The following is a 13064-nucleotide window of genomic DNA, read 5'->3' as shown; positions in this document are numbered from 1 at the left end:
CAAAATACCTTCAAAAACTCAGGGTTTGATTCCTAAAAGCTGTTAAGCGCTGAAATATGTCGGGGCAAATGTTTAACAACTAAAATTTTTAACTACTAAAGTATTAATACCAGCTTAATAAAGTACTTTGATAAGATTATTTTTCTTAGAAAACTTAAAACTAAATTCCTCTACAGTTATCGAAATGCATTTTTTCGTTATGTGAGCAAGCTTCGTTAAGCCAATATGTGCTCACTGAACGAAACGTCGCTAGCTGAGTAACGTAAGCGCAATGAGCGCGTGGTACGTAAAATGCGCAATGTTAGCCCAAAATGAGTAACGTGAACGCAGAATGCGCAACGTAAAATCAAACTGCGTAACACATTAAACTAATGCAGCAATTTGTTGCAAAACTCAATTAAAAACCTAAAACGAATTAGAATAAGTGATAAAAATGTGATGTCAAGTGTAAGTGCAAGTGCGTCTGTCTAAACAAACCAAAAATAATGCAAAAATAAAACTAAAGCGAAATCATGATTTATTAAAGTCGCGCGTGCGGGTGTATGCGTGTGTGTGTGTGAGTGCGAAGCAGTTGAAAACGCAGCAAAAATCTACTGCACAGAGCCAAAATAAACGCGCAAAAGCTACGGGCAAAAAATATAAACATGACACGAATGTATGAGAGTGGGAGTGGGGACTGGGCGCATTTATAGTTATAGCAGCCGACATACGTACATATATGTAAACATAGAGCGCCGCAATTTTGATTTCTCTTTTGTTTTTATATTGTGTTAATTTGCGCCCTTGCGTGCAAATGTGTGTTTGTGTGTGTGCGTGCATGGAATTTAGCGACGCCTGCTGGCATAAAATTCAACCCCCAATGCCCCTGCCCCTACTTTCCGGGCACAGTAAGAAGAACAACAACAACAATGGCAGCACCTCACCACCACACGCGCCAACTACCACCCCCTGGCACGAACAGCACCCCCTGACGAAAACCATGCTGAAAATTGACTCGGTCGAACGAAGGTGATGTTGTTGTTGTTGTTGGGGTGTTAAGCTAAAATAACAAGCAGCAGCGGCGCCGTAATTCAAAAACTGTCGAAATAAAACGGCTCTGCGCTCCACTTGCTGACATTCTCGACTTTCCCGCTCTTCCTCTCTCTCTCTGTCTCTCACTTTGCCCGTCTCTCTGTCCGACACTCGTGCGCATTCTATCTCTCTCGCTCTGACTCTCTTGTGACGCTTATTTTGCGGCAGCCAAAAGTTGAGCTCCAAGCGCCCTATCCTTTATAATTGTGTTCGCCCGGGTGTATTGTATGTGTGCGTGCGTGTGTGTGCAAAGGCATAAATGTAAGCCAAAAGAGCAGCAGCCAACGGAAAGGAAATTGAAAGCATAGCCAAAACACTTGATTGTTGTTGGGCAAGTCTTTTCTGCCAACTTCGTGTAGTATTTTTATGCTAAAATTTACTAAGACTTATTTTTCATTGGCTAAATAAGTTGATGCGAACATTTTAATTGTTGTTAAGACGTTTGCTGCTTAAAATTTTGCGCAAATTGAGCGCTGCGCAACACCGGCCGGCAGCCGTTTGGCAACACTGTTACTGTTGTTGCCGCTGTGTGCAACCCTGTGTGCCGCACACGAATGCGAGTGGGAAAGCGTGTGGTCGAAAATCAAGAACAGCAACAAAAACGTAAGATAGAAAACGGCTCTCTTTGTATGAGTAGCAGCAGCAGCGGTAAAACCAAAAAACGAAAAGAAAAAAACTGCTCGCGGGGGAGCAAAGCAAATTGACAGCAGTAACAGGCAGCAGGAAAGCAGCGCAGCCGCTAATCTTTGCCGTCGGTCGCGTCGCAAAATCAAATCACGCAGAGCAATAAAAAGAAAACGAAAAAAAATTTCCATACCCAAAAATAACCAAAAATTTTCAAGTTTGACGTTTTTATGGTGTGTGAAAAACGACACGGGAACAGGGCGCAAAGGAATAGGCCACAAAACTAAAAGCAAAGCTAAAGAACAAGGCGCAAGTAGAAGAAGCAGCAACAGAAATTGTAGCAGCAGCAGCAGCAGCAGTGAGCGAAAAGCGTGCAAAGGCAAAAGAAAAAAAGGTCAAAATGTGTGTGTGAGCTAGAAGAAGAATCATGGAATCAATGAAAATGGAGCAAATGTGAAAAACTTGTGGAAAAGCTAAAATTAATTTTTTGTTTTTGTTCACGCGCGCGTATTTGCCATTGTGTGCGTACGTGCGTATGTGTGTGCTGTGTGTGCTAGAGCGAGTGAGAGCGAGAAAGAGTGCGGGTGTGAGTGCGAGCGCGCAAGACAGGCAGGCAGGAAGAGGGAGCAAATGATTTTGTAAAACGCATTTACCAATTAAATACAAATACAAAATGTGAACGTGCATATATTTATATATATATAATAAGATATATATATATATGTATATTTTTAATGCTCGCGCACAAATTAGAAGCGACGACGAAACAGCTGCAAAAGCATTTGATGAACAACAATTCAAAAAGGAAATCAATAATAATAACAATAACAATAAACGCTCTTAAGTGTCCAACTCTTCTTCTTCTTCTTATAGTTGCTGTTGTTGTTGGATTGTGTGCACCGTGTTTTAATCGTAGCAGCAACAACAAATAATTGAAAGTAAAACAAAAGAGAACTATAAATAATAAAATAAAAAAAGAAAAACACGAACAAAATATTTCGGCCACAGCGGCAGCTAAATAGAAATAATAAAATAACTAAATAAAAAAAATGTGGAAAGCCAGCGAATGCGCCGCAGCAGCAGAAGCGCCACACAGCGTCGCATTCGCAGTTGCCGTCGCAGCAGCCGCCGCCAACGCGTGGAAAGCAGCAAAAAGCAACGCATGACCGAACGACGCGACGTTAAAAAGCAAGCAAAACAATTGCTTCAAACTAAAGAGTGCAACAAAAACAACAAAAAACACACAATATAATAATTATCATAACAAAAGCAACAACAACAACAACAACAACAAAGGCGTAGAATAGCCGTAGGAGTAGAAAAACAAAAGGCAGAATAAGAAGCAGCAGCAGCAGTAGCGGCAGTTTAACGTGCAATAACTACACAAAAGAACGCTAAACGCACACGAAAAACGAAATACAACTAAAGGAGAGAGCGAGAGCGAGCGCTTGCCAGTGCGAGTGAGAGAGAGAGAGAGTGTCAGCAAAACTCTCGCCTGAAAAAAAATATATAAAAAAAAACTAAAACAGAAGCCGAAAAACAGACAAAACAACAGAAGCCGAGCTTTCAGTGTTGTTGTTGTTGTTGTTGTGTTGTGTTGCCATGGCCAGCATCAGCAGCAGCAGCGCAACAAATGCAGCCAGCAGCAACGCAACAGCGCTGCCCTCACTATTTGCCGGCAGCAATAGCAGTAGCAGCAACAGCAGCAGCGCCGTCGCCAACGTCGCAGCCGCCGCCGCCGTCGCCAAAGATATGGACGGACTGATTGCCATCAATGATAGCGCATTATCGCAACAAATCGAATTTATACTACAAGATGCTCCCATGGAGCAGGATGACGAGCAACAGCTGCAGCTCAATATGGCAGCGGCAGCAGCGACGGCGGCAGCAGCCGCAGCAGCAGCAGCAGCGGCGGCGGCGGCGGCGGCAGCGTCGAAGCTCGACAACCACCCACCGACAACAAATGCAACAATAACGACAACAACAACAAACAGCGCTTCCGCATACATCAACCATAACAACAACAACAACATTAATAATAATAATATAAATAACCACAACAACAACAGCCTGAGTGTTGAGGAACATCAGCAACTGTTGCTGCAACAACATCACGCCCAACAGCAGCAACAGCAGCAGCAACATCATCTGCTGAATGGGCGACGGATCATTATTCAATCAACGGGCAGCGGCGCCACCTCTGTCCTGGCGGCCAGCGACATCAAGGAGGAGCAACAGGAGCTGGAGGACGAGCCGGAAGAGGAGGAGGAGGAGGAAGATCCGGAGCTAAACGATGAGAATCTGCAGGACATCGAAGAGGAGGCGCAGGCAGCCGAGGCTGATGAGGAGCCCGAAACGGCGACACATTTGCAACATCATCATCATCATCAGCAGCAGCAGCAGCAGCAGCAACCACAACATCATCATCAACATCATCATCACCAGCAGCAGCAGCAGCAACAACAGCAGCAACAACAACAGCAGCAGCAACAACAACAGCAACAACAACAACATCTGCAGCAACAGCAGCAGCAACACCTGCAGACGCAGGTCAAACTGGAGCTGGACGATATGCCCGACGATGAGGAGGAGGAGGAGGAGGACGAGGATGAGCATATGCAGCAGCCGGCGCAGCAGCAGCAGCAACAACTTGAGGTATATTACTTAGGCACTTAGTTCAAATTGAATAAAAACTAATTGAATGGCTTTTACTTTTTATTTACAATAATTGCTTAAGTAATTGGAATCAACTAAACTGTGTTTTTAATTACTTGAGTAATTGTGAGCAGCTTAAATCTTATAATGAAAATCCTTGTGTGTGGGAGTTATAGAAGAAGCTTCTTGTCAAAAATGATATTGTCTAAAAATGATGCTTGAGTACATTGAACGGATGAGAATAATTACTTGAGTAATTAGAATTAAGTAAACCGTGTTTTTAATTACTTGAGTAATCGTGAGCAGCTAAAATATGCCAATGAAAAATCTTGTAGGTGAAGTAATTTATTAATTAGAATTAAATCAAACGTGTGTTTAATTACTTGAGGAATTGTATAAAGCTAAATTCTTGCACTCAACATATAAGAATAACTACTTGAGTAATTGGAATTATGCAAAAATACTTGTGATTTAAGTGAATCGGCTATGAAAAGTATGAAGATCTATTTATCAACAATTCCGGAATCGAGTATATATGATATATCTAAGAAAAGCTTCTATATGCATACATTAGCCTAGCATAGGTCAGTTTATTCCAAGGAATTTCAGTTCTTTAAATAATTAAGCACTTCAAATGTATTAAGTAATCTTCTATATAGAGAAATTTGGACAGACTTTTTAGTCAACTCATCTGTTAAATTTATAAATTTGGACAGATTTTAACTCTCAGTTAAGCCTGCTTCTAAATATAGAGAGTATCTCATCTGATATATAGCCATAGACTCGTAAGCCTTGAGTAAATTATATTATTCTCTGGTAATTGATGTTATGTAGTCAATAAAAACGTTTGAACAGCTCTCCAAATATGAAGAACTTAGGTAATATTATTAGTAAATAAGTTGTTGTAGTCAATGGAAATGTTTACGAAATATGTTTAATTCAAGCAATTGCCATAAATAATATAAATTAATTGTTTAACAAAAAGTAATCAAGTAATTGTTATGGCTATTTAAGTAAAAGAAATGAAATGATATAAACTTTAAGATCTAAATCTAAGAGAAAATAGAGTAATTTAAATGCTTGCTTAGCTGTTTGCTAATTGCTTCAGTAATTAAAATTAATTTTTAAAAGTGAGTTCAATTAAATCAAAGCACTCGCAAGTTATTAAAATTCCCAGCTATTGCTGTTAGTCAATCACATTCACTAGCAAATAATATAATATATTTAAAATTTAATTTCTGTGCTTTGAATTCGATTCAATTAATGTAATTAAACTCAAGCAAGTCTCTCAAGTTGTTGTAAAATTAAATAATTAAAAGTAATTAGCAAATGCTGAGATAACATTAAAGAGAAGCTGAAGCAATTGCTATGTTAAGCCTTAATTATCCAATTAATTGTGATACTGAACAGTTAAAAGTAATTAAGCTGAACAGAAGTAATAGAAATGCTCAACTGTTTTTTAATTACTCAAGTAATTTTAAAAGTAATTAGCAAAAGTAGTAAGCCTTAAGTAAATTTAGTGCTTATTTGTTTTCGTTTACTCAAGTAATTTTAAAAGTTAAAATTTTAATGCTCAACTGTTTAACAATTACTCAAGTAATTTAAAAAAGTAATTGGCAAAATTAGTGAAACTTAGATAAACCTTTTAACAATTACTCAAGTAATTAAAACAAATAAGTAAATGAAAGGCTGAACCGATAAATTAAATCCGCAACCTTTTCACAATAACTCAAGTAATTAAAGCAATTGTAAACCCAAGTAAATTATTTGCTGAACCATTTTCACAGTTACTCAAGTAATTGGAAAAAGTATTTAAGCCCATACCTAATTGAATTGTTTTTAATTGAAAACTTTGTTATTAATCTATATATTTGTATGCTTATTTTTTGGTACCAACCCGAACGCAGTCACTGCAACAACAATTGGAGTACTCGACAACGGCCCAGCAGCTGGTGCTGCCCGCCGGCAGCATTGTCAGCACCACAACGCGCGCTCTGGCGGTGCCCGTTTCAGAGGCGGCGCTGGTCCAGCTGCAGCGACGTCCCGTCTACATAAGCAATGCAACGATGAGCAGCTTGGCGGGCGCCACATATGTGCGCATGCCGGCCGCGGCTGTGATCAGCCGCAGTCCGATGACCGTACTGAATGTGGTGCAGCAAACGGGCGGACCCACCGCACAGCTCATATTGCAGGCGGCCACGGCGGCGGCAGCGGCACAGGCGCCGCCACAGCCACAGTCAGCAGCAGCAGCAGCAACGGTTGCAGCAGCCGCAGCAGCAGCGCCGTCGCCCAGCAACGAGCAGCAGCAGCAGCAACTGGCGGCGCTGGCCCTGGCACAACAACAACAGCAGCAGCAACAACAACAGCAGCAGCAGCAGCAGCAACAGCAGCAGCAGCAGCAGCAACAACAGCAGCAGCAGCAACAACAGCAGCAACAGCAACAGCAACAACATCATCAGTCCATCAAGCCAGCGCCTGCCACCAGCAGCGTGGCAACATCCACGACCAGCTACCAGTGCATGGAATGCGTGGAGAAGTTCGATTCAAAGGAACTCTTTGATATACATCGCAGCGGGCATGCCAACAATATGAAGTGCGCCATCTGCAACATGGTCCTGAAGTCGCTTAAAAACTATGAGAAACATTGCCTGCGCTGCAAGCCCTACGAGTGCCAGATATGTGGTCGTGTTGTGCGCTTTCGCCCAAACTTTATTAAGCATATGCGCGTGCATACGGGCCAGCAATCGGAAAGGCATAAATACAAATGCGAGGTGTGCCACAAGGAGTTCATGAGCTTTGAATACTTTAAGGTGCACAAGAAGATACACAACGAGAACGTGAATCTGACCTGCGAGATATGCGGCAAGGTGTTCAGTGCGCTTGCCTCGCTGCGCGGCCACTCCAAGCTGCATTCGGGCGTCAAGCTGCACAAGTGAGTGATTCGAATGTTGCCAGCAGTATAAACAATATTATCCATATATTTCTTTTTCTTCCCCCTAACAGATGCGACGTCTGTGGCAAGGGCTTTGGTCAGCGCTATAATCTGAAAATACATGCGCGCACGCACACGGGCGATTTTCCGTTTGAGTGCAAGGTGTGCAAGAAGAAGCTGCATACGCAATCCTCACTGCAGACGCACATGCAGGTGCATCTGCGGGATCAGCCCAAGGGCAGCGCCGCCATCAGTAGCAACAGCAACAGCGGCGTCGCCGCAGCCGCCGCCACCGCCGCCAGCACCACCACCAGCACCGGCAACAATAGCAACAGCAACAGCAATGCTGTCGCAGCCGTGTCAGCAGCCAATGTCAAACTGGAACCGGGTCTGGAACAACCCGGCACCAGTCTGCAACAGCAGCAGCAACAACATCTGCAGCAGCAACAGCAACACGATGTGGACATGGATGATCAGTCTGGCGTGAGCGATGAGGAGACTGAGAGTGCTGTCCATAATTTGACCAATAATCGTTTAACCACCGGCGAAGACTCCTCGAATGAGTCCTCATCGAATGCCTCGCTACAGCAGCCGCACTCTTCCTCAGCCAGCTCAACGCACTCGCAACAGCAGCAGCAACAGCCGCAGCAGCAGCAGCAGCAATATATTGTGTCCACGCCCACGCGCACCATTGTCATCAAGAACTACGTGCAACAGCAGCAGCAGCAACAACAGCAGCAGCAGCAGCAGCAGCAATCGTCAGAGCAGCCAACTGGCAATGGCAACTGCTCGAGCGTGCTGCACACACAGGTCATACAGAGCGGTGCGGGCACCAGCAACGGCCATCACATCATCAACGCCAACAACAATGCCAGCAACAACAGCAGCGGTGGCGGCGGCAGCAGCCACACAAGCAACAGCAGCAACGGCACCAATAACAGCAACAACAGCAGCAGCAGCATCAGTACCTGCAATGTTGCAACACAAGCCACAGCCAGCAATTTGGCGCAGCAACTGTTGCGCAAAACGCCCATCATACACTCGACGGGCACGCTTAGCTCCGCGCTCGCCAGCGTGGTGCAGCAGACGGGTGGTAAGTAACGAGTAGCGAGTAGCCAATAGCGAGAGAATGTAAGAAGTTGACAGAATAATGTTAAACTTGAATGTGAAAAAAAAGTATGTAAAAGCGGCGAGTGACGAGTAGCAGGTAACGAGTAAAATTCAGCGATTAGCAAGACTGGAAACTTTAGAAATCAAAAAAATTTAAGGCATTATAAATAGTTTGACTTGAATGAGCAAAAAGTCACTTACGAGTGGCGAGTAGAAAGTAACGAGTGTCGAGTAGCAAGTAACGAGTAGCTAGTCAAAAGAAACGAGCAGAGAATAACAAGAGTTGAATGTGATTGATCAAACGAATAATGTACAAATCTTTATTCATACATCAAATCAAAAGACTTCTGTTACTCTTTATTAAACAATTTATTTGAATGGGAAGTCACTTGTGAGTGGCGAGTAATAAGTAACGAGTGGCGAGTAACAAATATCGAGTGGCGAATAGCCCGAGGGGAATGTGATATATCAAAAGAATTATATACAAACCTTTATTAATACAATCTTTACAAATACATCGTGGCGAGAAATGAGAGGAAAGAAGCGAGTATCAGGAGGGGAATGTACAAAAGAAAAGTTTCAAAGTATTTATTGTAAAATGAAAGAGATGTAAAACTATTATTTATTTTAAATTTACTAGTCCAGTTTAAATAAGCAAAAATAAAAAGGCGAAAGTGACGAGTTACGAAAAGCTTCAAAATTGGCTGTCATAGTTTAGAAATTTGAAGAGAGATTTGCCAAAAACAAAAGAGAAGATGGACGGCAACAATATATAGGGATACAAATAAAAAGCAGCGAATAAATAAAAGGATTATATATTATACGATAGTACGAGAGTATAAATGATCAAGAAATTGAACAGACCTGAGAATGTTGAGTATCATAAGCACAGTCCAATATATATATATATATATATTTGTTTGTATTAAATACCTAGGCTAATGCGCTATGCGGTATATCCATCCGTATAAAAAATCTGGCTTAGTCAGAGGCTAAGCATGTTTTTCTTTTTATTTTCTAATAAATTTGCGAAATGCTCTTGCATAAAACATTTTGTCCCTCATCCGATCAAACATAGATTTAAGGATCCATGAGAATTAATTTGAATCAAAGTCAGATTTTGAAATTAATGTAAACATTAATATGAGACATAACTTTGCTTTACGGATTAGTTAAAATTCCAAATTCACGATCGGAAAATGCGAGGAATAACTGTGTTAAACTCTTAAACTCTTCTATTTCTTATATCTCAAAAACATTCGACTAATTTTGATATGAACTTTTCTATACACATAATCTGGAACTACTTGAGCCGAACTACCTCTTTTAGGTCGTGGGATCTGACATGGTCTATGTTATAGATCCTGAGTTCTGGCATGGTTTATACTAAAGATCCTGCAATCTGTCATGGTTTATATATATAGCTGAACTAATGATTGATTTGATTGGTTTTCTTCTTTTAGTTGGTTCGCCGGCGCAATCGCCATCATCTTCATCCACATCGTGTTCCTCCACCGTGCTGGTGTCCAAGGCGACGGGTGTGCCGTTGTCGATTGCCTCATCGGCGGCGCTGGGCGGCTCCACAATAATTCGCAGCACGCGCAATCATCATCATCAGCAGCAACAGCAGCAGCAACAGCAGCAGCAACAACAGCAGCAGCAACAACAGCAGCAGCAGCAGCAGAGCAACTGCAGCAGTCTGCGAGTTGTGACTGGACAGCAGCAGCAGCAGCAGCAGCGTAATAACCACCGAAATCACCACCGACGTCGTCATCTGGCGGACATGGATGACGATGATGATGATGACGATAATGATGAGGATGAGACAAGCGCACAGTTGCGCGCTGCCACCAATGGGCATCATCATCATCATCATCAGCAACAGCCGCAGCAGCAGCAGCAACAGCAGCAGCAGCAGCACCTGAATCAAAATCATAATCATGGCCACAGCCATAATCACAACCACAACCATCATCATCATCATCACAATCATTTCGATGATGATGATGATGATGAGAAATCATCACCGTCCCTGGCAACAGCTGCCATTATCAAAGTGGAACCGAATCTCTACTCATCGGGCTCCGGCGATAATTCCAACGACATGTTCATCAAAGAGGAGGTCATGTTCGAAGATTCAGCCGCACCACATTCACCACAATCGCCGCCCAGCTCCAAATTTCGCATCTCGAACTTTGACAGCGATCTGGTTGATCATCATGTCGATCTAAATCATTCGCTGCCGCCATATGGTAACCTCTTTGAGCCGCACTCAATACCCGACAGCATACCCGTACAGCTCTATCCGGATGATGATGATGATTTCCGTTTGGATCACAGCTCGCTGGGTGGACTGCACAATACCTCGTCCTCGACCACTGATGGCGATTTCATCAAAAAGGAATGGGTATACGGCAGCGGCACCAGCAGCTATGCCATGAATGGTAAATTTGATGATGACAGCGATGCCCTCTGCGATGCCGCCAACTTTATATACAATTGAGTGAAGCGACGTGTGCTCCGACGTGTACACGACGCGGCCATGTCCACTGTATGCTGACCCAAGGGGCAGGGCGACAAGCGGGAGCAGCAGCAGCAGCAGCAGCACCTGCAGCAGGGGAAGCACCAGCAGCAACAAATTCGAATTCTTAACGCACACACACACCCACACCCACAAAAACACACACACATGCAGCACATGTTCGTGTGCATACATATATATATACCAGCCCCATGTATCCTTAATATATATATATATATATATATACATATATATATCTATAGATATTTATGTATGTGTTTAGAGAGAGATTATGTTTTTTTTTCCTTGTATACACATGTATATTTATATATATACACTTATCTAATATATATATATATATATATATATATATATATATGTATATCTATAGTAATTTGCTATCTCTGTCGCGCTCGTGATCTTAACGTGATCTTAAACTAAATCAATGTGTAAAACGTATTTGTAACTGTATTTTGTAGTTGTTTCTATATAATTGAAAAAAAGGCAAAAAAAAAAAACCAACAAAAAAAATATGAAAGCAGCAACTGCTCTGCTAGGATGTATGAGAATGTTGCAATCTGTCTCTTTCACACACACACACACAATATCATACCTATAGTGTCTGTCTGTCTCGCTCACTCTATATCTCTCTCTTTGTCTCTGTGTGTCTTTGTCCAGTTCGTAAGCAACAAATTGTCTTGAAATTTTCTTAGTTTTATCATTTCTTGTATTTTGTTTAAACTATTTGTCGCTACATGCCTTAACTCTCCCCACACACTCTCCCTCTCTCCCTCTCTCTTTCTCTCTTTGTGTCCACTTGTTTTTGCGCTCTCTTTCCTTAACTTGCACGACTTTCAGTTTTGTTAGCTTTGATCTCGCTTACAGTTGATTTTTCATTTGTTAACTATCAACCAAGTTTTGGCCTTTATCTCACAGATATATATACATATATATATATATATATATATATAATCAACTTTATTGACGCCCTGAAATTGACTTTAAAGAGAACCCGCAGCCCAGGCGTGCCAAATGTTTGCCCATTCGTCATATCTTTCTAATTTTTTGTTTTTTTTTTCAGTATTGTTTTTCGGCCCCGAAACCAAATTTTGTTAATTAAGATTTCTAAACTTAGGCAAGAGATCATCAGGAAACGCGTTCCAAAAAAAAAAAAAAGAAGCAAATTCTCAAATATATAAATATATATAGTTTTCGTCAGTATTTTTTGTTTAAATACTTTCCGCTAGCCAACCTCACCTCTTCTCTCTATATATATTATATTTAGTTTATAACTTTCTCTTCCCCCCGATCTTATGTGCAATTCTCACAACATGCCCACAATGCCACGCCCCCAAACTAACTTTGAAATTTTGCTATAAAAAAAATATATATCTATATACATAACAATTCGTATTATGATCTTGAACAAGAAGAAGAGTTCGAGAACTCTAGCAAGTTTTTGTGCTTTAAAACTTAAAATTGAAATTATTGTGGTTTCCTTAATTAGCTGCTAAGTTTTAATTTTAATTAATTTCGCATACACACACACACACACACATATACACCTACAAATACATATATACACACATATTTATATGCTACTTATATATGTATGTCTAATATAATATTATATATAGAGCGAGTTATATTTAAGCGCCTATTTTTTTCATAGTCATAAGCTCGAGAGCATGCTTTATATATACACACGACACACACACGCACACACACACATACACACATACACACATAGATATGTATGTATATGTGTATATATACTTATGCATATACATATATATATATATATAGCTAATATAATATTTAAAGCTACGTTCATGATCTTAACATATATAATACCTACAAAATATATATATATATATATATATATATATGTATATATATAGAAATATATACAAATTGATTTTCTTTGCATTTAATGAAATTTTAATTTTATTTGCTAATTCGCCTAAATAACACGTTTTTTTTTTTGATTTCTCTGTGTTTTTGCTCTTGGTAGTTCTCATATTTTTTCTGTTTGTTTTTGGAAGCATGTACATTTAACTCCAAAAAGAAAATATATAAAAAAAAAAAGCGTGGTATATATATATAACGAAAGTATGCTACTTATATACCATATACAACATATGTATATAT

At 40.8% G+C, this 13064-nt stretch overlaps 1 protein-coding gene across 3 annotated transcripts; it reads left to right on the top strand.

Moving 5' to 3' along the window:
• The first annotated feature begins 319 nt into the window (after positions 1 to 319).
• Positions 320 to 12316, top strand: LOC135428697 (AF4/FMR2 family member lilli). 3 transcript variants are annotated; one of them, XM_064682784.1, is made up of 5 exons: positions 320 to 447; positions 2449 to 4350; positions 6258 to 7282; positions 7354 to 8375; positions 9856 to 12316. In XM_064682784.1, the coding sequence occupies exons 2-5, from the start codon at positions 3298 to 3300 to the stop codon at positions 10893 to 10895; spliced, it is 4140 nt and encodes a 1379-aa protein (XP_064538854.1). In that variant the 5' UTR covers positions 320 to 447; positions 2449 to 3297; the 3' UTR covers positions 10896 to 12316. The 3 variants fall into 3 exon arrangements, with proteins under 3 accessions (XP_064538854.1, XP_064538856.1, XP_064538855.1); XM_064682786.1 differs by having other exon boundaries at positions 326 to 447; positions 2569 to 4350; XM_064682785.1 differs by having other exon boundaries at positions 344 to 447; positions 2541 to 4350.
• Positions 12317 to 13064: the final 748 nt, after the last annotated feature.

The sequence above is a fragment of the Drosophila montana genome, unplaced genomic scaffold (assembly GCF_035044405.1).
Source record: "Drosophila montana isolate Dmon_TW-CO22-7 unplaced genomic scaffold, ASM3504440v1 contig_2496_1, whole genome shotgun sequence".
NCBI lineage: Eukaryota > Metazoa > Arthropoda > Insecta > Diptera > Drosophilidae > Drosophila > Drosophila montana.
The sequence above is the reverse complement of the archived record's forward strand: the minus strand, read 5'-3'. Positions and strand labels throughout refer to the sequence as shown.